Source organism: Rhincodon typus, chromosome 35 (assembly GCF_021869965.1).
Source record: "Rhincodon typus isolate 14 chromosome 35, sRhiTyp1.1, whole genome shotgun sequence".
Taxonomy (NCBI): Eukaryota; Metazoa; Chordata; class Chondrichthyes; order Orectolobiformes; family Rhincodontidae; genus Rhincodon; species Rhincodon typus.
Genome location: NC_063366.1, coordinates 15,011,858 through 15,036,589, shown reverse-complemented (window position 1 = coordinate 15,036,589; position 24,732 = coordinate 15,011,858). Strand labels below are relative to the sequence as shown.

The 24,732-nt window shown below is 41.9% G+C and overlaps 2 protein-coding genes across 6 annotated transcripts in view; one reads left to right on the top strand and one right to left on the bottom strand.

Annotated features, from left to right (window-relative positions):
- LOC109938910 (RNA-binding protein 4B-like) overlaps positions 1-24,732 on the bottom strand; it is a 204,992-nt gene that overhangs the window by 65,593 nt on the left and 114,667 nt on the right. The window lies entirely within an intron of this gene.
- LOC109935413 (signaling lymphocytic activation molecule-like) overlaps positions 5,645-24,732 on the top strand; it is a 44,305-nt gene continuing 25,217 nt past the window's right edge. For all 5 annotated transcript variants that reach the window (XR_007265624.1, XR_007265625.1, XM_048616963.1 and 2 more), the window contains exon 1: positions 5,645-5,699. Coding sequence is in view for 3 of the 5 variants with exons in the window: in XM_048616963.1 (XP_048472920.1) it covers positions 5,687-5,699 (13 nt within the window). In the remaining 2 variants the exon portion in view is untranslated. The remainder of the gene's footprint in view (positions 5,700-24,732) is intronic.

The window sequence follows — 24,732 nt, the reverse complement described above, 5'->3', positions numbered from 1 at the left end:
TCCCAGCAGATTGGAAAACAGCAAATGTGATGCCACTGTTTAAAAAGGGAAGTAGACAAAAGATGGGGAATTATAGACCGGTTAGCTTAACTTCTGTAGTGGGGAAGATGCTTGAGTCTATTATCAAGGAAGAAATAGCAAGGCATCTTGATAGAGATTGTCCTGTTGGGCAGATGCAGCATGGGTTCATGAAGGGCAGGTCATGCTTGACAAATCTTTTGGAATTCTATGAAGACATTACAAGCGAGGTGGACAATGGGGACCCAGTGGATGTGGTGTACCTAGATTTCCAAAAGGCCTTCGACAAGGTGCCGCACAAGAGGCTACTGCATAAGATAAGGATGCATGGCGTTAAGGGTAAAGTATTAGCATGGATAGAGGATTGGTTGACTAACAGGAAGCAAAGAGTGGGGATAAATGAGTGCTATTCTAGCTGGCAGTCAGTGACTAGTGGTGTGCCTCAGGGATCGGTGTTGGGACCGCAATTATTTACAATTTATATAGATGATTTGGAGTTGGGGACCACGTGTAGGGTGTCAAAGTTTGCAGATGACACTAAGATGAGTGGCAAAGCAAAGTGTGCAGAGGACTGTGAAACTTTGCAGAGGAACATAGATACATTGAGTGAGTGGGCAAAGGTCTGGCAGATGGAATACAACGTAAATAAATGTGAAGTCATACATTTTGGTAGGAGTAATAGTAAAAAGGATTATTACTTGAATGGTAAAAAGTTGCGGCATGCTGCTATGCAGAGGGACCTGGGTGTCCTTGTGCATGAATCACAGAAGGTAGGTCTGCAGGTACAACAAGTAATTAGGAAGGCAAATGGAATTTTGCCCTTCATTGCTAAAGGGATTGAAATAAAAAGCAGAGAGGTTATGTTGCAGCTGTACAAGGTGCTGGTGAGGCCACACCTGGAGTACTGTGTGCAGTTTTGGTCTCCTTACTTGAGAAAGGATGTACTGGCATTGGAGGGGGTGCAAAGGAGGTTCACTAGGTTGATTCCGGAGTTGAGGGGGTTGGCTTATGAGGAGAGACTGAGTAGATTGGGATTATGTTCATTGGAATTCAGAAGATCGAGGGGGGGATCTTATAGAAACATATAAAATTATGAAGGGAATAGATAAGATAGAAGTAGAGAGGATGTTTCCACTGGCAGATTAGAGGGAGCAGATTTAGGACTGAATTGAGAAGGAACTACTTCACCCAGAGGGTTGTTAATCTGTGGAATTCCTTGCCCAGTGAAGTAGTTGACGCTACTTCAGTAAACATTTTTAAAGATAAGGTAGATTTTTTTTTGAACAATAAAGGAATTAAGGGATACGATGAGAACACGGGTAAGTGGATCTGAGTCCACGAAAAGATCAGCCATGATCTTATTGAACGGCGGAGCAGGCTCGAAGGGTCAGACGGCCTACTCCTGCTCCTAGTTCTTGTGTTCTTATGATTTTGAACCCAAATATTTCTGATAAATCTTCCCTCAACCTTCTACCTCAACAATCCTACTGAGAAACATCTGTGTAAATTTCAGTGCCAATGCAATGCAAAAATTTGTGAATCCCAATGTTTGAATCGAGTAACATATTTGGAATAGGTCAGGTACAGCCCATGCTTCAAAACCTGCAACATCTGCTGTTAGATGTTGTTCTGCAATTGGGCTGAACAATTCTGATTGTGCTAATAGTTACAATCACAACCAATTTCATATAACAGGTTGCGTTATAATCATTTTCAATTCACTCACAGGATGTGGTGTCACTTGATGGGCCGGCATTTATTGCCTTTCCCCAACTGACCAGAGGACAGTTAGGAGTCAACCGCATTGCTGTGGGTGTGGACTCACATGTAGGCCAGACTAGCGGTTTCCTTCCCTAAAGACATGAGTAATGTGGCACAATCGCACTGAATAGAAGAGGCATACATTCGGATGCTGGGATCTATTCTCTGCAATCACAAAGAATTTGGCTTGTTCAAGTCTTGCGGGATTTTTTTCTGAATTACCAGAGGAATTGGTTGTCTATAGTGCTACATTTTCTCCATGGCAATGCCTTGGCCAATCAAACATGCCAACCAATCTGCACACTTGTTTTTTTTCCTTTCCTGTAATTTTTATCTGATCATTTTGAAATTTGGCATCCTTGTGTTGTTTGTTCTGATCAGGCAACACAAGGTTTCAGCAACACAACTCTCTTTTCAGCCATATTCAGAATCTGAACTAAAAGCAAGTTTGTTATAACGGTGCAGGTTCGATGGGCCAAATGGCCTCTTTCTGTGCTGTAGCAATTCTGTGATTGCATGATAACAGACCCCAGCGATGATGATCTCTAATTATATAGATAAGTAAGAGAGTGGTGGAGAAGAGAAGGTTGAGGAGAGATTTGTTTGTGTCTAAAAATTTGAGGCAGCCTGAGAATGTGGACAAGGCAGACTGGCTCTAGGTCTCAAAGAATGGATAACTATCTGAAGAGCAAAACAAAAGGCTGTAGGTCTGTAGAGAAAAGATAAGGGAATTGATTTGATGAATTGGCCTTGTAGATATGATAAGCTGAATGGGATTTTTCTGTGCTGGCGTCATGCTATGCCTCTATGATTAACTCAGCTTTCTAGATTGCAACCCCTCTGCTACTGTACCAATGCAGCTGATATGGTACTTCCTATTATTGTCCACAAGTAAAATTACCATCCATTTTTGTTGGTTATGGATGCCCCAAGGGGGCCCCGAGGAAATCCCCAACATAAGCATGTTAGCAGTATTTACGTGAAGAGTTTAAATTTCTTCTGGTTTTACCCTACCTAGATTGAGCATAGAACAGTACAACACCGGAACAGGCCCATCTGCCCGCTATATCTGTGATGGTATTCGAAACTAATCCCATCTGCTTGTACATGGTTCATAGCCCTCTATTCCCGGCCTGTATATGGGTGTGTCTAAATGCGTCTTATACGTTGCTATCGTATCTGCTTCTACACTTCCTGTGACAAGCCTTTGGCTGAAAAACACCTATCAAACTCAGATTTAAAGTTCACAACTTATCTGCTATCCATTTGCACCTTTGCAGAAAATATCTTTAGCATCATTTGTAGATAACACCGTGTGGAGCTGGAGGAACACAGCAGACCAGGCAGCATCAGAGGAGCAGGAAAGCTGACGTTTTAGGTCGGGACCCTTCTTCAGAAATGAACCCATTTTTGAAGAAGGGTCCCGACTCGCAACGTCAGCTTTCCTGCTTCTCTACTGCCTGGCCTGCTGTGTTCCTCCAGCTCCATACTGTGTTATCTCTGACTCCAGCATCGGCAGTTCTTACTATCTCTTTAGCACCATTTGTGTTTGTTTGTGTATATGTGCTTGTCTTTCCCTCCCACAAATTATATTTCAGCAGACCACCACACCCGCCCAGAGTTTCCGTTGTATGTTTAATATAAAATCACAAATGTTCAATATCTAGCAATTGACGACAGGTGTTGATCGGTTGCAGAGCAGTTTTTAAGCAGCATAGACGTATAAATTCCAGCTATCTGCTTCAATCTAGGCCCTGACTAATCCGATGCTTTAAAAAAAATGCAGAAACTGCTGGGAAAACTCTGCAGGTTTGGCAGCACCCATAGAGAGAGAAAGCGGAGAGAACATTTTGGGTGCAGTTACCCTTCTTCAGAACAGCTGGGATTCTGTTTCTGATTTCCAGCGTCCGTAGTTTTGTTTTTGTTTTGTTTAATCTAATTAGTTATCTAGTTTAAGTAAGTCATACAAGCTTGGAGCAGGCAACTCCATAAAATAAAGTATTTTGTTGCTCCAATTGTTCCATCTATGGCCAAAACTGCACAAACGTGGGCTGTTCACCCTACGCATCCGCTTGCTTCTAACACACATTTACGAAGGGGTTTCCCTGGGCGATCTGAAGCCTGATGAGCAGTGTAACCTCAAGAGCAAATCAGTTGGAGTGCCAAAGCATTCCAGCAAGGTTTGGACCTCCACGTGGCAGTCTCTCCTACCACAGAGCTACCCTACCCAATAACAAACCCCTATTTTACCCCTTGATCAACACCAGAGACAGAGCATGTGGTGAATTGTGTGCGGTGCCCACAATCTGACAGTATGTTGAGAGTACACTGGGATTTCAGAATTTCTGTGTGTGTCCATAGAACCCGCACAATGTGGAAACCAGGCCATTCAGCCCAATAAGTCCACAACGACCCTCCAAGCAACATCCCACCCAGACCCATCCCCCTACCCTTACCCTGTAACTCTACATTCCCCATGGCTAATGCACCTAATCTTCACATCACTGAACACTATGGGCAATTTAGCATGGCCAATCCACCGAGCCTGCACATCTTTGGACCGTGGGAGGAAACCGGAGTGCCCGGTGGAAACACCGAGAACACGCAAACTCCACACGTACAGTTGCCGAAGGCTGGAATTGAACCCTGGTCCCGTGAGGCAGCAGTGCTAACCACTGAGCCACCGTGTGTTTGGGCATTAGGGTGTGCGGGGATGGAGAAAACTTGGGTTGGAGGGATGGTTGAGAGTGTTGCTCACTGTCATGGGGATGGTGTATTCAGAGTCAGAGTCATATAGCATGGAAACAAGACCCTTTGGTCCAACCTGTCCACGCTGACCAAGGTTCCCAAACTAAACTAGTCCCACTTGCCTGCGTTTGGCCCATATCCCTCTGAACCTTTTCTATACATGTACCTATCCAAATGTCTTTTAAATGTTGTAATTGTACCTTCATCTAGCACTTCCTCTGGCAGTTCATTCCACACATGAACCATCCACTGTGTAAAAATTACCCCTCAAGACCCTTTTTAAATCTTTTCCTTTTCACTTTCACTTTAAAAATATTCCCCCACCACAGGGAAAACACCTTGGCTATTTGCCTTGTCTGTAATTTCAGTTGTGGGGGTGGGGACATGTGAGAACATCTTTATCAAAGAGGCAGATGATCACAGTCAGGATGAGGGGGTAATTTTCACTGTTTGTTGCCGGGGGGGGGGTGGTGGCAGGCGTATGTTCAGTATTCGGGTTAGGGTGAGCAATAATGCAGAGCGGGAGAGAGGTGACTGTTGTTGGGAAATGGGGCTGTGATTATCACCAGCAGGAGGTGAGGGGGTGATTACTGTTGAAGTGAGGGTGCCTGATCAATGTCTGGGTGGGTGTGAATGATTGATACCATCACGGGTGATCACTGACAGTGGGGGCAGTAAAGGATGTTTACCGCTGACTTGGACATTCGCACTGAGGAAGGAAATGTTAGCAATGGGATAATGAACAATGGTCAATGTGCAGTCATGGGACATTTACATTGAATAGGCGATGGCATTTTTGGTTGGTTTTATGCTCCCTCCCAACCTTAACTATCCCGCAACGCAGGGGAACAGTTGGATTTCAGGTCACCCAAAATAATGTAGGAGTGAAGTGGTAATGTAATGATTGCCACTCCTTGGAGTATCTCGGTCCATGCCCTTATTGAATCCACATCGAGCCTGTGGGAGCTGGTGTGAGTTCCCATAGAATTGTCCAGTACAGAACAGGCTGCACTAGGCCTATAGCCTCAGATCTGAGCCTTTTGTTTCTGTGTTGGCTGTGAGTCTCCACAAGACTGTTCGCTTTATAGTATCTTACATCAGTTAAACAGCTGCTGAGAGATTGTAGTTGCGAGATGACAGACTCATTTTATTGCAGCATATGAACACAGCTGGTGAGCCTGTCCATTTTATACAACTGATCCTGGTTAAACAGGTGCTTGACGGATTACAGCTCGGCAACGGGAAGCTCATTTTTATGACTTCAGAAGTGCAAACTAAGAATGTTGTGCGTGTGCCTGTCTGTGTGTGCGCGTGTCTGTGTGTGTGCCTGTCTGTGTGCGCGTGTCTGTGTGTGTGCAGCTGCAGAATGATTTATATAGACTCTCTCTTTCTGGGGCTGGGATAAACTACACCGAAATTCAGAAAAGCGAGGCCTGTCTCTCGTTCGTGCTGCCGGCTGAGGCTGAACAAGCCCTAAGTAACATCTAACCCAATTAGTTTGAATATTTTCTGAACTGATCGACCATAGCCAAATTAGTTTGAAATTTTTTCTGAGCTCACGATGACGTACTGCTATATTTGTAATTCTCTCGTTTTCTGTTCTAGTTATGTGGTTGGCAGTTAAACTGTCAAAGCAGAAATGCAGTTTAAAGAAGGGGAGTAGACACACGGCTCAGGCAGAGAGAGACAGGCTTATGTTTTACAGTCAAGTATTAACCGAGACAATGTCTTCACCAGATGAGACACGCAGGCTGTCCAATGGTTTATTCTCTAGTATCCAAACTGTGGTCTGAGTTTCATCTTGTGGCTTTTTTAAAAAAAAGCACATGTCACATTTGAACCCAGAGATGGCCACTGACTTCTCTCAAATTGGAGGAATGGAAATGCAAATAAAGAGAAATTCTTTTGCCAGCATATACAAGATTAGCTCAGTTAGAATGAGGAGCCGAATGATGCCAACATCACTTGCCCAATCTCTGTGCCAGCTGATGTAACATAAAAACTATTCCCTCGCCCCATCATAATACCATAACATAAGCCATTATTATAAACTCTCACATAAAAGGGGATACTATCTGATACGAAAATATAAATTGCTGGAAAAGCTCAGCAGGTCTGGCAGCATATGAGGAGAGCAATCAGAGTTAACTTTGCGAGTTGAGTGACCCTTCCTCAGAATTGATCTCCAGCAACTTCTATTTTTGTCTCTGATTTACAGCATCCACAGTTCTTTTATGCTATCTGACAGGTGAAATGAGGGGACACAGCTGAAGACATTCTGTCACCACGACATTACTGATTTGAAACATTTTCTAGTATAAGTTCTCTTACATTCCACTTTGATGTATCTGTAACCGTACTTGAACCAAGTCTGAAATGAATTCTATGGAGAGTAGTTCTAGCAGGAGGCAAACTGAGCATAGTGCTGTTTCTAGTCATTACCGACAAATAAATGGGGGCAATTCAACTTCACTAACTCTGGTAGTATATGAATTTCTAATGTGAATATACTTGTTCAGCTAAGCTCACAGACCAGGAACATCGTGCGTAGGTTTCTGTTATCGTATTTCTCCCATAGGCTGTTACTGTAGAGTCATAGAGTCATACTGCGTGGGAGTAGATCCTTCGGTCCAACTCATCCATGCTGACCAAATATCCTAAACTGATCTAATCCCATTTGCCAGCATCTTGCTCACATCCCTCTAAGCTCTTCCAATTCATGTACCCATCATTATGCAGATGTATAGTACTGCTTTCCCCAGGCAAACCAATTAAATCCACTGACTTTTTAAAAATTGTTTGCTGTGATGTTGTCCTTGGCAGCTTAAGAACATATGTAATAGATAGAGCATTGGAACACAAACCCCTGCCTGTCTCACCCACTCAGTAAGTTTATGACTGAACTTCTGTCTTGATTAATTTTCACGCTGTGTTGCCACATCCCTTGATTCTTTTAGTGCCCACACGTCTTTCAACCTTAGTCATGCTTATATTCATGTTTGATCATTTACCTAAACTTGGGACAAAGAATTTAAAAGTTCACAACCCTTTGAATGAAGAAATATCTATGTTCAGTTTTAATGAGTCAAACAACTCCCTTGAGGCTATCAGGGCCAGTCCAATTCAGCCTGAGACTTCACCTTATCAGCATCTACCCTATTAAATGTTCTAGGAATTTTATATGTTTCAGTAAGATTACTACTTACTTTTCCAATTCTGGGGTTTATAGGCTAATTTTGTTTAACCTTTCACCATAGGACAACTCTTTAATTCACGTTGTTAAGTGAAACTTGAGCCAAAGCAAGTATGCACATTCTTAAGTAACAGGCACAGCTATAACTGAGGCCCAATTTGCTCACTCTTGTGACCTCTGCTATTCAGAAAGATGAGTGCTGCAGGTACATAGAAATACCATTTTCTCAAAGTTACCATTCCTGCCACACTGTAATAATGCATCACCATTCCATCATTATTATTGGTTAACTTTTGAAATGCCCAACCCAATGGGACTATGGGAGCACAACACCATATGAATTTCAATGTTTCAAGAGGGTGGTTCACCTGCATTTGAGATTGATGCTACTTAATTGCAGTTCATTTGTAAAATGTGCCCCTAAAGTGAAAGGGCTCCAGCCCTTAATTCGCTCTCAATTGTTTATTCGTCCTCTGTACAGCGCGCTCTGGTTTTTTTTCCCTCCCGCCCTCGAATCCCTAATCTCTAATGCTTGAAACTGCAACTGCTGACAATACTTCTGATCAATGCTGTATCCAGTTTGTCTTTGCCGTACGTGGCCTGCTTGATGGATGGCAATTCCCCTTGAAGATTGTAACACACTTGTGCAGATTGCAACAAATTGCAGATTGCTCCTTTCTCCCAAATTGATCGTGTTGGGCTATTGTTGATGAGCTGGCGATGGATGATGTGGCAAGAAATGGAATTCGGGGTGGGGGGAGTCTGAGTCAGCTGGCATTTTTAACATCTTCATTCCCAAATTCTGAAATGATTCAATATGAAAGCCAAATGTAAGCAAAATACTGTAAAATCTAAAATAAAACTCGGCAGATTTGGCAACATCTGTGGTGAGAAAGGCAGAATTAATCATTTGAGTCCGGTATGACTCTTCTTCAGAGCTGAAAGGAGCTGGAAAAATGTGGTTTCTAATTTGTAAACAGAGTGGGAGGAAGAGCAAGTGGAACAGATTATCAAAGGGCTCACAATGATAGATAAGGGCAGTTATAATGATGGTTAAGGAGTGATAGGTTTGCACTGTAGGTTAAAATATCTCATGCAAACACATCTGTGACAGAAAATATAGGTGAGGACAAGGTCACAATTTTGTTTTTCCTATTGTTGATTCCCTTGCCATCCACTTCAGATCCAGTCTAGCAGCTTTATTCTTTAAAAATGAGCAAACATGGTCAGTGGTAGTGCTGCCAAGCTACTCTTGGTGAAAACAAAATGTTCTGTGCCCTTGCCACCCTCAGCGCTTCCTCCAAGAGGTGTTGCATGTGATGGTTGACTGATAAATCAAGCCCAGATGTCACAGGAAGTGGTGGCATACTTGCCCATTTTTGACCAGGTACCATAAAATCTCATGTGATCCACTTTTTTTTTATTCAAGTTAATACACAATTACGGTTCTGTTCACTGGCTATGCTTGAACTGCTGCTAAATTTATGATTTTTGCAGTTCAGCTCCTTTTAAACATCTGGGCTCATTACAACAACACTAAGGGGGTGATACGGTGGCACCAGGGACCAGGTTCAGTTCCACCCTTGGGCGACTGTCTGTGGGGAGTTTTCACGTTCTCCTCAAGTCTGCGTGGGTTTTCTCCGGTTGCTCTGGTTTCCTCCCACAGCCCAAAGATGTATAGGTTAGGTGAATTGGCCATGCTAAATTGTCCAGAGTCTGCACGTTAGATCGATTAGCCCTGGGAAATGCTGGGTTACAGGGATGGGGGTGGGACTGGGTGGGATGCTGTTCAGAGGATCAGTGTGGACTCAATGGCCTGTTTCCGCACTACAAGGTTTCTGTGATCTAGGTCACAGTTTCCCTATTGAGACATCTCTCAGATGCATTTATCCAAGGAATATTTGACTTGATGTGGGATTGAATGTTAGTACCATGTCACTGCCAAAGCAACTCTAAAATACAATACGCTGAAAATCCTTTCAAAAACAGAGCAGTGCAAATTGCATATTTTTAAAATTATAATTGTAGTTGGTCATCAAGTTATTTCTTGTTAAATAAGCAAAAAAATTTGCTGCTGGAATTTCCCGTATTATCATGTGGCAACGTGATGGGGCTGGAAATTCCCAGTGATTTGACTCTTCCTCTAAGTAACATTATACCATGAAACAAAGGCAGTGAGTTTGGCTTTTCAGAAAATGGCACTTGCCGTGCTAAATCTTTTATTTATTATTGTCACATGATACAGAGAAAAGCTTTGCTTTGTGTGCACTACAGGCAGATCATATCATACAATGTGTATTAGGGTAATAGAACAGAGCAAAGAATACAATGTCATGGCTGAACAGAAGGTGCACAAAGATCAAGATCGACATTAAATTTAAAATTAAAGAGGTCCATTCAGAAGTCGAATAGCAGCAGATGAAAAGCTGTTCTTGAATCTATTGGTGCGTGTGTTTAAGCTTTTATATCTTCTGCCCAACGTAAGAGGTTGGAAGAGACTATAACTGGGGTGGGAGGGGTCTTTGATGTTGGCTGCCTTCCTGAAGCAGCGAGAAGTATATATCAAGTTGATGGATGGAACGTTGGTTTGCATGATAGACTGGGCAGTGTTCACAGCTCTCTGTAGTTTCTGTTAGTCCTGTGCAAATGATAAAAGAAGTTTCAAATGGCTGGGGTAACCACGCGATGCTGACACTAGGCATGACAGGCTGTCCACCACTAACCTCAATGTCTATTGTCAGTCTTTCCTGTATTGTCTATCTATCCCTTGCAAATTTTCTTGATCATGTGGATTTCATTAATTTCTCCCTCCGATGTAATTCTTTGCTGGCATGCTAAGCTGAAATGCATCAGTTTTCCTTTGCAGAGAGAGAACACCGTGTCAAAGGAGTCTGATTCTCCTACTCCCTACTGTTCCCCAGCCTGAGGTCATGAGGTGCAGCCACAGGATTCTGTTGGCCCTTTAAGAGCGGCAACTTACCATGTGACTAATTGCATGAGTTTCACACTATATATCAATTAAAATGCTGCTTTTTAAGTTCGCAATTGACTCTTTCTTTTTTTCCCCTGATACCTTCCTTTCTGTACTGAACTAAGCAGCTTCTTCTTTATTTTATCCATATCGCCAACGATTTTATGCATCACTTGTAATTATATTGATGTTCCTTTAGTCCTTTATCTCCCTGACAGCATTGTAGGTCTACCTACAGCAAATGGACTGCAGAGGTTAAAGAAGGCAGCTTACCACAGTCACTATGCTGTGGCTTTAAAGGCTATTTTGTCCTGATTTTTGTTTTGAAGAGCAGTTGTAAGGCAGAGGTGCTGAACAGTCTGGGGTAACATAAACAGCTTGGAATGGCTTGAGTTTTTTTTAAATGTACCCTAATGGGTGTGGCCAGCTCTCTCAGATCCAGATCCCTGGTTTTTGGTTTTTTCAGTAGCATCAGAAGCTGTTGGGGTCATAACAGAGTTGAAAGCTTCAGTGAATGTCTCCTGGCTGCTACTCTCTTGGAATTTTCTTTTGTTTTTTTTTCTCTCCTTTATTGGGAGAACTGCGTGTGAGAATCTGTCTGAATTTTCCTTTTTGCCAAGGGGTGTGTTTATGGGATGTTACTATGTTGGAATAGTTAATTAGTAATGTTTACTGTATCTATTATTACGTTTTCCTATGGAGTTGTTATCCTAAACTCTTCTCTCTTTGGTTATATTTTAACTACAGTGTTTAAATAAATTGTGTTTTGCCTAACATTGAGTAGTTTGACCAGTTGCATTGCACCTGGAACAGGCACTTCCCATTTGCTGTTAAAATAAGAAAAAGTTAGGGGCTAGGCTACCTTTAAAATATTCTGAGGGCAGTTTGATCCATAGCACCACCATCTTCCCAAGGGCAACTAGGGAATGGGCAACAAATGGTGGCCAGCACATATCCCATTAACGAATAAAATAAATGACTATTAGACCTTTACTTAACTTTCTCTTCATTCAGAATAACTCCACCATTACGTGGAGAGGTTGGAAATGCTGCCATCCCTAATTCCTGGTACTACTTTAGTAAATATTTTCTGCATAATCTCCAAGGCTTTGCAGTCCATCCAAAAAGATAGTACAGATAAACCAGGATTTCATAAAGGTGCAGCATAGGCTCTGTTGATAGTTGTACATCAGCTGGTAGCATCTACCCTGTGAGTCTTCAGGTTCAAATCCCACTCCAACTTTTGAGCAAGATAATCTGTAATAATGTTCCGGTGTCGTGACTGAGAGAGCTGCAATGTCTGAAGTGCTGACTTTCTGAAGAGATGTTAAACTGAACCACAAATTGACTGATACTTTTCTGACATTACACCAATGACTACAATTCATAAAGTATCTAATTTTCTGCAATCTGCTTTGAGACAGAGTGGTTTTGTTAAATGTATTACAAATCTTTCTTTTAATTCCTTCCTTCTTCGCTTTTGTACTGTATTCCAAGATTGCTCAAAAAGCACTTTTGAACAGCTTTCTAAATCTGTCCTGCTGTTTTCCAAGATTTTTCTACATACACCCCTATGTCTCTCTTCGTTCTTGCACTCTACTTAAAATTGCATTGTTTTGTTCAAATTATTTCATGATATTCTTCTTAATAAAGGCCATCACTTCACTCTCTTCTGTTAACCAGCCTTTTAAATTTTGTCTGCCCAGTTCCCAGTCAAGGTCCAATGGAAAACTCCCCACTTGCCTGGCAGGTTGCAGCTCCGACAATACTCCAGAAGCTTGATGCAATCTGGCATAAACTATCCTGCTTGATTAGCACCCATTCACCGTCTTCAACGTTCACTGCCTTCACTGCCAATGCACAGCACCAGTGTGCTCCTTCATTTTTTTTACAAGATGTACTGCAGCAATTCAATATGTTGTAGAACTCCTAGAATCCTTAGTGTGGAAGTGGGCCATTCAGCCCATCAAGTCCACACAGACCCTCAAGACATCCCACATCCCACCTAGACTCACCCCCCCCCCCCCCCCCCCCCCCCCCCCCCCACCCCGACTACCCTAACCCTTTAACCCTGCATTTCCCATGGCTAATCCACCTAGCTTGCACATCCCTGGACCATTTAGCATGACCAATCCACCTGACCTGCACACTTTTGGACTGGGCGAGGAAACCGAAGCACCCAGATGTGGGGAGAATGCACAAACTCAACACAACCAGTTGCCCGAAAGTGGAACAAAACCCAGGTCCTTGGTGCTCTGAGGCAGAAGTGCTAACCAATGATCCACCATGTCACCCAATTCACCATGGGTCCTTTGACAAATCCTTCTAAACCTGCAAATCGTGGCATCCTGAAACAAAAGAGCTGTGAAGGCAAATAAATGCCATCACCTACTATTTGCCCTCCAAGCCACTAACCATCCTGATTTGGAACTAACCGTGTGTTATAGAGTCAGAGATTTACGACATGGAAACAGGTCCTTTTAGTCCAACTTAATCCAGGCCGGCCAGTTATCACAATTAATCTAGTCCCATTTGCCTGTATTTGGTCCGTATCCCTCCATACCTATCCCATCCACGTACCTGTTGATATGTTTCTTAAATGACAATATTGTACTCCCCTCCACCACAACCTCTGGCAGCCTGTTCTTTCACTGTCACTGCGTCAAAATACTGCAATACAATTCATATCAGCCTTCATCACATGGACTGAATCAGTTCAAGAAGGCAGCTCGTCGCACACAGCAGCTCAAGGGTAATTTGAGCAGTGAATGATAGTTTGGTAAACAGAATGCAAATGCTGTCAATTAACACATTGAAAAGGAGCTGTGTTTTCTACCCCGCTGTGTGTTTGGAGGGATCTAACTTTCAGCATGCTCACTTCAGGCATTTGTGCTGTGCCCATTCTTCTCTCCAGCCTAAGGCCCAAAGAAATGATGTGGGTTGGCGTTGAGTGCAATTACATTACAACTGAAAGGTCCCCTGAACCAAATGTTGAATGCTGAAGTCCGGTGTAGGGTGCATGGGCCACGTGAGCCTCAATCAAACAAACCTCTTTCGTTCTTGACCGGTCATTTATTTTCCAGCTGTGGATGAGCATTGCCTTCCTTCAAAGAATATGGAACAATATTGCCAAAATTTATTAAGACTACCAAGTATAATCATAAGACCATAAGAAATAGGAACAGGAGTAGGCCATTCATCCCTGAAGCCTGCTCCACCATTCAATAGGATCATGGCTGATCAACATTCCTTACATCCACTTTCCTGCCATTTCCCTGTAACTCTTGATTCCCAACTGATCAAGAATCTATGTATCTCAGCCTTAAATATATTCAAGGACTCTGCCCCCTCAGTTCTCTGTGGAATGTCAAAGGCTCACAGCCCTCTGAAAGGAGAAATTCCTTCTTGTCTCAGTCTTAAATTGGCACCCCATTTACCCTCGGACCATGCCCTCTGGTCTGAGATCCCCCCATGAGGGGAAACATCTCAGCAGTTAACCTATCAAACCTGTTAAGAATCTTGTGTTTCAATGAGATCACCTCTCATTCTTCTAAACTCCACTGAGTAGAGTCCAAACTGTTTAGTCTTTGCTCATAAGAGAATCTCTCTATACCAGGAATTAGCCAATGAACCTTCTCTGAACTGCCTCCAATGAAATTATCTTTTTTATCTTTCCTTAAATAAGGGGATCAAAACTGCTACCGGCACTCAAGATCATGGAATATAGATTAATATGGCATAAGATAATGTTCTTCTGCTGACAAAATCATAACTTTGCATTAGCCACTTCCTCTCAACCTCTCAGCTATGAAATTCAATACCGTGTTTGAATCAGCCTCAAACTGTCACCCCAGATGCGCATGTTTTATGTACTGTATTTGGCAAAGGAGATCAAGGGGAAATGACATGGGTTGTGTTTGCAAAGATGAGTGGAAGTTTAATAGATATCCACAAAGACAGGACTCTGCATTGAATGGTAACAAGCAGAAACAGAACCGTCAGTTATTGTGGCTGCTTTGTGGATCATAGCAGTTTGGTGTTACAGCAGAAGATGGTGATTGCTTAGAATCTACCAACAAACTTTGATGTAAAATAAACAGTTTCCAGTAGTTCATCAGGAAGTGGTAAAGGTAAAGTCACCATCATCCCACTCTCTCATTAGATCACACCACACTTCCGGCAAGGGCTGAGGTTGAGAAGGCAGGACATTCATTGTGACCTCTGTGGGTGCAGGAATGGAACCTGTGCTATTTGTGTCGCTGCGCCATATAAACTCAGGCCAGGCAACTAAGCTAACTGTGACACAGTCAGGAAGTGGTCACCACACAAGAACCCATTAAGTCACATCACCAATATAGATGAAGTGCCTGTGAATTTCTAACCTTGGACATATGGGTGGAAGGTTCAAAAACAGTAAAACTCAAAATACATTAGAACATTTACAGCAGTAAAAGCCTGTTCAAGATTAAAGCCTGTGTTAACTTTCAAAAGTAAAACCACTGCTAAGCCTCCTGCAGGACTTTTCGTGCAGTTCAACGGTAAGAACTGAATGGATGGGAATGGGTTAAGTTGAATAGATATCCCAGTGACCTTCATAATGTTGTTGCTTAATAGTGTTCTGAACTGATATTATTGATGCAGTTAAGAGGATCTTGATGAATTAACATCCACACTGCAATTATATTGGGAGTCTAATGTCTGTAGTTTAACCTTTGGATTTGTGCATCAACAAACACTTCAAGGATTATGTAGTTGCAAAATGGAGAAAATGATTGGTTGATGGAGAGAAAGCCTTCATAAAGAGTGGAATGCTCTTGATGCTTTGTGAGATTCAGTCATCAAATTGTGAATGTTTTTAGTATAGTGAATTGTGGATGCTATTCATGCACAAAGTATCATGAGATTATTCAACAAAATATAAAATATCCAGTTCAGCAAATGAGAGGAAGACAATTGTTCTGTTAAGAAGGGGAATTTCTTAAAAATGGAATCACCACATCTGATCCAGAGTGGGATACTTGCGGTGATGCCGTAGCCAAAGAGACCTAGAATTCACTCTGCATCGTCTGTAGGATTCTGTAAACAATGGGTTTAATGATTTTAAAACTCAATGATTATGGTTAACTGTATATTTGTATGACTGTTTCAGTAAAATGTGCCAGTTTAATGTGAAATGATTTACTGATGTTACGTTTTTCATGTTTCAAAATAGTGACCATTCTCACCCATGCTGGGAGTTCACATTTTACAGTTTATGAAGTCAAGTCTTTGGAAGTGTCTTTGGAGATTTTAGAGTTAGACATATTTGGCATGATTTTTGGCAGGTAATTGTTCTTCCTAAGTTGACTAAATTTGCAATATATAAGGGACCAGCTACACCTCTAAAGCCAAGTGGGGGAGGATGCACTGACATTGAGACGCGAGCTGTCCAAAATGTAGAAATGTATCTTCTCGGTTAATCTGAATTCTGATGTATTAACTGCTGTGGACAGACACCCACATTACGTAGCGATACATAAGCTCAGTAGCTACCTCTAGCAGTTCAGTATCTTCCTTATGTGCTTCACTTTTGTACAGTTTCATTCTCACCCCATCCTCATCCTCATCCTTGTATATTGTGAAATAGCTCATAATATTGCATAGAAAAGGGAAGAAATAAAACAAAAACATAAATAGCATGAGAATCAGAGCAGGTCCGGTAGCATCTGTGGAGAGAAAGCAGAGTTAACATTTTGTATCCAGTGACCGTTCTTTGGAACACTGTCTGCACTTCAAAAAGTACTTTTCTGGCTTTAAAACACTGTGCGATATACTGAGGTCATAAAACCATGCTGTTTTACAGCAGCAAAAGAGGCCTTTCGGCCCATCATGTTTGCGCCAATCATTAAATATCCATCTATTCTAAAACCGTTTTCCAGCACTTGGTGTGTAGTCTTTCATGCTATGGTGTTTCAAGTAATCATCTAAATAGTTCTTCAATGATTGATGGTTCCCACCTCTACCACCCTTTTAGGCAGTGGGTTCCAGAAGCACAACCCTCTGGTTTTTAAAAACAAATCAAAATTCCTCAAATCTCCTCTAAACCTTCTGCTCCTCATTTTAAAACTGTGGCGCCTGGTTATTGACCCTTGTACTGAGAGGAAAGGTTTCTTCCAATCTACCCTGTTTATGCCCCTCAGAACCTAGTACCCCTCAATTAGATACCCCCATCTGCTTTCTATGCTCTAAAGAAAACCACCCGAGGTAATATAGCCACTCTTTATAGCTAAATCACTTCAATCAGCAACATTCTGGTGTATTTCCTCTGCGTTCTTTCTAGTGCAATCATGCTCTTCCTATAGTGCAGTGACCAAACTGCAGGTTACTTGTTACTTTCCTTCACGTCTGTGGTAAGTGGTGATAATACTTCAGGAACTGGCACGATCTGTTGCTTCAGCTAAACGCACCATACCAGAAGTTTTTTAAAAGCATTTAATCATCTAGAGTTCTCTCCTCCATCTCCCCAAAGGATAACACAAGGACAGGCACTTGATAGAGATAAGGAATAGCAGTCAAAATTCTGTTCACGGGTGTCAATATGTGACAAGCAGCCAGAATTTTGTTCCGTTATTCATTTGTGGGACATGGGTGTCGCTGTTAGGCCAGTGTTTATTGCCCGTCCCTACTTGCCTTTGAGAAGGTGGTGATGAGTTGCCTTCTTGAACTGCTGCAGACCACCTGCTGTAGGTTGACCCACAATACCGTTAGGGAGGGAGTCCTGGGATTTTGACCCAGTGACAGTAAAGGAATGGTGATATATTTCCAAGTCCGGATAGTGAGAGGCTTGAAAGGGAACTTGAAGGTGGTGCTGTTCCTATGTATCTGCTGTTGTGTTGTCCCTCTAGATGGAAATGGTTGTGGGTTTGGAAGGTGCTGTCTGAGTGAATTGGTGAATTTCTGAAGTGCATCTTGTAGCCACATGAAATGGACATGACCCCTTCAGAAGGCCATAGTCTGCTTTCACTAACTCTGCAGAGCTCTGTACAAACACTCAGTTTCTTTCTGCCATTTCACTGTTTGCAACATTACAACAGTTCCTTCTTTGAATGGTTGTAACTGGAATTGGTGTCTACATGCAAATCAAAAACGTTAAGGGCTTTGTAAGGAAAGCACATCTCCGTAACTTCAGGTAGCGACCAAGGTTGCAATTTACACTGTGTAGGAACTGGTGTTGGCTGAATTTGACACATTATTAAAATTGCGCAGTTCCTCAAAGGCTGGGAGGAAACCTTTCAGTGCAAATGCATTGCAGCATTTCTTGTGAAACGCAAAGATGTTTTGGCTGAAATTGTTGTTGAAAACATGGCAGATATTTGCTTTTAATGTGCCACCTTATTCAGTTTGCTCTCATAGTTCAAAGTGTGGGATAAGCAAACAGAAACAGCTGCTGTATAGTGCATTAATAGTATAATTATGGGAGCATTAATATTGGATACTGCTGTTCCCAGCACCTCCCGGATTCAAATATTTGCAGAAAGGTCACACCCACATGCACGAAAGCCTGAAAGTCAAAAAACAGGTTTTTCAGAAGGCAAAACTGTCCTTTTTGAATTGACATGGTCAAAAAACAATTAAGTTGGTCAATCATCTCCTCTGCTATTCACTAAGTCTTATGCTTAAATTTACTATCTTTTGCTTATTTGTCTACAATGTAACACTGTACTAACTAATTAATGTGGTATCTGTATTTTGAGGCCGCTGTGAGGCCTTAAATAATGAATTTCATTTTCAAGCATTCATAGTTTATCCAATTTACCTACTTTGTAGTCTGTAATAGAATTTATCTTTAGAAGATGCTGCTCATTGTAGCCATTGATATTTAATTCATCGGAAGAACAAAGCTGTTTTTGTTTCGTACATCAGTAGGATATGGGAGTTTCTGTCTACACTGGGTGTTTTGTTTGTATCACTAGTTGCCCAGAAGGTATTTTAAGAGTCACATGTAGGTCTGACCAGTTAAGGATAGCAGATTTTGGGCCTTTACAACAATCAATGGCATTGACATGGCCACAATTGGGCTAGCCTTTCCTTTATTGGAGACTTTTAAAAATATTAGCCACTAATATTTGCAATAGTGGGATTGGAATCCGTGTCCCCAGAGTGGAGTTCTGGATTAACAGTTGGCAGAGAGTCAGAAAACAAGAGCTGGTAAGGCTATAAAAAAAGCATGTAAAACACTTGGTAGTATAGGAATAGAATTAAAAAGTAGTTATATCAAACTTGTATAGAATCTTTCGTTAGTCCACATTTGGCAGACAGTGATGACTTATGTTAAACACTTCCTATTGTAAACATCATGGAGAAGGGCAGAACAAGGTGACTTGAATGCTAGAACTGAGCAGTTATGCTGATCTCCTATATTTACCTGCTGTAAATACTGTGTAGATTGTGTGAACTGAAGGTTAACGGAATTGATTTCTGTCTGAAGGCTGAGTTTAGTAAATTTCAGTGGTTCATGTCCCACTCGTAATTATTTAGCGAGGCTCTATGCTGAATACTATCTTGCCAATGGAAAAGAAAGACTTGGAATACATTGCCCTCTAGATTATTAACAGTAGACTATTGATGCACTGCATAGCGTGAGGGAAAAAAATTCTGAACCTCACTCTTATGCCATAGACCAGGTATAACTTAGTCGTCTGCATGGTCCAGTCCAACCCATCTGATCTTGCGAAATGCTCCCCCTCCACACCAAGCAATTAATCTAACTAAACTTTCACAAGCTTACATTTCTCCCCAGATTCAACATTTTCATGTAGTTTAGGAAACATGAAATACCAGACAGTGTTTGGTCATCTGTAGCAAACTTGATCGCAGTTGCCTCAGTCATATTCACCACTTTCTTTCCAGGTGTAACTCCTTGGTTTATTTTAAGTGCATTCAATTTTTACGTTAGACCCAATTCAGGCAAATCCAACAGCTTCTGGTCACATCCCTCTTCAGTATACTCATCCCCAAATTTAATTGTCTTCACTCCTGTTTCTCAAAAGCATTAGTTCATGCTAGATAAGGGACCTCAAAGTAAAGCAATCAGATTGCTCACTCTCTTCGTGTGCGAACTTCATAAGTGATCATTGGAGGCTATCACAGCCAAAAGCAAAGGTGTCTTTGCCTTCCCCCGACATCTGGGCTTTTCAGATGAGATCCATATATTGTGATTTTGAACAGCAGCTGTGGTGATCTTTACCATCTCCTGTCCTGTCAGTCCAGCTCTGAGGCCTGTGATATCAAATGCAGCTACTCCCACTGGAAATGGAACCCAGGGCCATTAGTGAGTCATTCAATATGACATTTATCAATTTAATTATCGTGTCATTAGAGCAACTACATATCAATGATGTTACGGAGTGATGCATGCAGGCATTGATTTCTGGTTCAGGAAGCCATTGTCCTGCATAGATCTTGGAGGAATAAGGCACAGCGCTCAGCCTTTACAATAGAAACTCCTATTGAAAGACCATCATAAAGCGGAGTCACAAAAGCTTTTTGGTGAAAAATGAGGCCATTTGGCCCTTTTGTACCTGCACCAGCTCATTAGCATATCATTCATTAATGCAAATCTCTTGCTCTTTCCCCACATCCTCGCTGTTATTTTTGTCATAATTATCATCCAATACACTTTTCAGTGGGCTAATTGAATCTGCAGCCACCACCTCTGAGTAGTGCATTCCATACCCTAACTGCCCACTGAGTGAAAAAGTTTTTCCTCCCTTGTTTCTTTTGCAGAACACTTCACATCTATGCCCCACTTCCTTGTTCCTTTTATGAACAGAAAAGTTTTCTCCCCATCTAAGCTATCCAGTCCCATCATGATTTTGAATACCTCGACCAGATGTCCTTTTAGCCACCTTCTCCCATGAAGAACAGTTCCATTTTGTTCAATCTATTCTCATAAGTGGAGTTCCTCATACCTATGACCATTGTTATAAACTGCATCTGCATTCTCTCCATTGTGGTCAAATCCTTTCTATAATGTAGTATCCAGAACTGTCTAGTTGAGGTCTAACAAATGTTTTGTACAAGTTCAACATCCCTTCCTTGCTTTTGTTCTCTATTCACCTACTAATATAGCCAAGAACACTATGCTTTACTTACTTGGAAAACTCAGTAGATCTTGCAGTATCTGTGAAGAGAAAGCAGAGTTAACATTTCAGGTTCAGTGACCCTTCTTCAGAATGGTTCCGAAGCGTTAACTTTGATTCCTTTCCTCAAATGCTGCAGACCTGCTGTGTTTTTTCCAGCAATTTCTGATTTCCAACAGCCACAGTTCTTGTTTTTGTAGCTTTACTTAATTCTCTCTTTACCTGTACTGCCACTTTCAGAGACCTGTGCACATATACACCCCAGTCGCTTCATCCTGCACCTCCTTTAGAATTGTACCATCTGTTTATTTATGTTGTCTTTCAAAGTCACCTCATGCTTTTCTGCGCTGAATCTCATTTGCTAGTTGTCTGCCCATTCCACCAATTTGTCTACCCTTCTGAAGTTTGACACTACTCCTCACAGGTTTACAAGTTTTTTTGTGATATCTGCAAACTTTGAAGTTACCCTCTGCATACCAAGATCTAGGTAAATAGGAGGAAAAGCAAGGGTCCCAATACTGACCCCTATTGAACTCCACTAGAAACCTCCATCCAGCCTAAATAGTATCCAGTCAACATCACCATGTTCACCACATCAACAGCTTTAGCCTCATTAATCCTTTCTGTTACCACTCCAGCAAGCTAGTTAAATGTTTGCTCTTTAGAAATCTTTTCCTAATCAATACCCCTTTTCTATGTAATTGCTCAATCTGTTCTGAATAATTGTTTCTTGAAGCATCCCTACCAACTAAATTAAATTGACTGGTTTGTAATAGCTGGGCTTATCCTTATAACCTTGCTAAAACAAGGTAGCAATGTTTGCAATTTTCGAGCTTGCTGGTGCCTCCCACAGGCCTAGGGAAGATTGAAAGATTACTTTGGTGTCATAGCGTGTTTCCTGTATTCTCATCCAAATAGTGTACATAAATGATAAACAAAAGTGGACCCAGTACTGATCCCTGTGGAACACTGCTGGTCACAGGCCCCCAGTCCAAAAAACAACCCTCTTCCGCCACCCTCTGTCTCCCACCATCAAACCAATTTTGTATCCCATTGGCAAGCTCACCCTGAATCCCATGTGATCTAACTTTACTAATTACTTTGCCATTTGAAACCTTGTCAAAGGCTTTACTAAAATCCATATTAACAACATCTGCCCCTCTGCCCCCCTCAATCTTTTTAGTTACTTCCTCAAAAAACTCAGACAGGTTTGAGACACTATTTCCCTTGCACAAAACTGTGCTGACTATCCCTAATCAATCCTTGCTTCTCCAAATGCATGTAAATCCTACTTTTCAGAATTACCTCCAACAACTTATCCACCACCGATGTCAGGCTCACAGGCCTATAGTTCCCAGGCTTCTCGTTGGAACCTCCCTTAAATAAAGGCACAACATTAGCCACACTCCAGTCCTCCAGCATGCCAAACGTCTCCCCTGTGAATCTTTGATATTCCTCTTGGTTCTTAATTTTATTTTCTACTTGATGTTTGTCATAAGCACACTTTTTTTTTTTTTCTTTATTTTGACTTCTATCTCCTTTTATCATCCTGGGACAAAAAAGTATTGATATCAGGGCGGAGGACTGTGAAATATTAGAAGAAATACAGAGAGAGATGGTCCTGGCGGGTTGGGCAGACCTAGAGTGGAAAAATTTGCAGGCCTGAATGAGAATGTATCTCAGCCAGTTGTGGAAGACAAAAGTGGATATATAAATGGCCCTGGTACCAACTTTCAAATCCTCTTGGGAGATAGATGATATGCCAGAGGACTGGAAGACTGCTAACGTTGTCCAATTATTAAAAAGAGGAAGGGATAAATCAAGATCGGGCCCGTCAGTCCATCTTTAGTGGTAGGGAAGTTATTAGAAAGATTCCTGAGGGACACAATACATCTGCATTTTTATGGACACGCATTAATCGGGGAGCATTGATTTGTCAAGGGAAGATAGTGTTTGAGAAGTTTGATCAAACGTTTTGAGAACTCGTAGTGTGGGTGAGGGTAATGTGGGGGTGATGTGGGGCCTATGTAGAAGTTAGTAAGGCTTTTGATAAGATAGATTGGTCAAGATAGTAACAGCCCATGAGGTCCAAGGCAAACTCAGATGAAAATTAGCTGAAAGACAGGAAGCTAGGGTGATGACAGAAGGATGTTTCTATGACTGGAAGTCTGTTTCCAGTGGGACTTTGCAGTGCTACAAACTGAATTAGCATCCAATGATCCTTCCAAAAGAAATTTCGTTTTTCATGCAAACCTGGATGGAAATACAAGTAATACAGAGCTCAGAGATCAACAGATAAACTGAGGTTATTTTTAAGTAGTTTTCAAATTAACCACCGAGATACAACACTAGGGTTTTGGATTGGCAGTCATCTGGGAATAAACTTGACTCTATGCAAAGTGTAGTTTAGCAAATAAAAGCAGCACATTTCACATCCTTCCCAATATTTATTTCCACAAAACCTAATTTACACTTGAACGTGAAGTTGAATGTGTCCTAGCTTTGGGGAAGGCATGAAGCCATCAAAAACTATCTTAAATGTCCACTGATAATCACGTAAGGACATACTTCCAAGTCTTTCAACCAGCCATCCAGGTTAGTTAAGGGATTAGGAAAAAGAAAAAAACTGTAAAAAGAAACTGGGAAATTTGCTAGACTATGGGTTCGGAGTGGGAGTAATTGGATAATGTTTTAAAAGAGCTGTAGCTGACACAATGCCTTTCTCCTGTGCTGTAAGATTTTGTCTAAAATGAGGTGTCAAGATTGAATACAATGGGCTAGTTTTTTGTTCTTCAGATGCAGAGGTGAGGGAGGGACTGGATTGAGGATGGGAAACTGGAATAAGTTAGCGCAGGATCTGATGAAGAAAGGTCACTGGATCTGAAACATTAACTCTACTTTCTTTCCATAGATGGTGTCAGACTTGCTGAGTTTCTCTAGCAGCTTGTTTCTGTTTCCAATTTCCAGCAGCCACAGTTCTTTGATTTTTCTTTTGGCTGATGAACATGTTTCAGTTTTGCTATCATAGTCAGTAGGATCAGGAGAGATTGATCAGCCAATGGGCATGCAGGTCTTTGGCACCAAGGGCAGGAGGGTAGCAAAGGAGAGAGGCCTCTGAGGGTGGTGGGGTAGCTGAGGGAGGGGTGTTTGAGGATAAAACCTGAAAGGGTTTGTACAGAGATCAGATGGGGATTGGGTGTGGGGTGGGGTGGAGTGGAACAAAGTCTGGGTTTGGAGGCCTCTGTCAAGAAATTATAGTCCTTGGATTGAGGCCAAAACTCTCATAGAGTAGGTCATGGGAAGTTTGGAATGGTCAGGGTTTGGCATCCAATTTCGAGGCTTTGGTGAGACAAACTTCCTGGAGGTGGAATGTACCTGATTCCTAGATCAAACTGCCTTCACCTGCCTTTGGCTATTCGGACTGTCTGGATTCAGGTAGCTAATGGCATGCTGGGATTATGGTGACTTCGTTTTACTCGTTAAACTCAGGCCCTGCTTGGGGAGGTGACGGCCTAGTGGTATTATCGCTGAACTGTTAACCCAGAGACCCAGATTTGAATCCCGCTACGGCAGATGGTGTAATTTGAATTCAATAAAATATCTGGAATTAAGAAGCTAATGATGACCATGAATCCATTGTCAGAAAAACACCTGGTTCGCAAACGTCCTTTAGGGAAGAAAACTGCTGTCCTTACCCTGTCTGGCTTACATGTGACTCCAGACCCACAGCAATGTGTTTGACTCCGAACTGCCCTCAGGGCAAAAAATGCTGCCTAGCCAGTGATGCCCTTATCCCATTAATGAATTTTAAGAAGTCTGCTCCCTTGGATAGTTGTGAAAGATGTTCTTGGCTATTTGGATGGGGAGCAGCAGAATTTTCCTTTCTATCTCAACCAATATTTTCCTTCAACCTACATCAT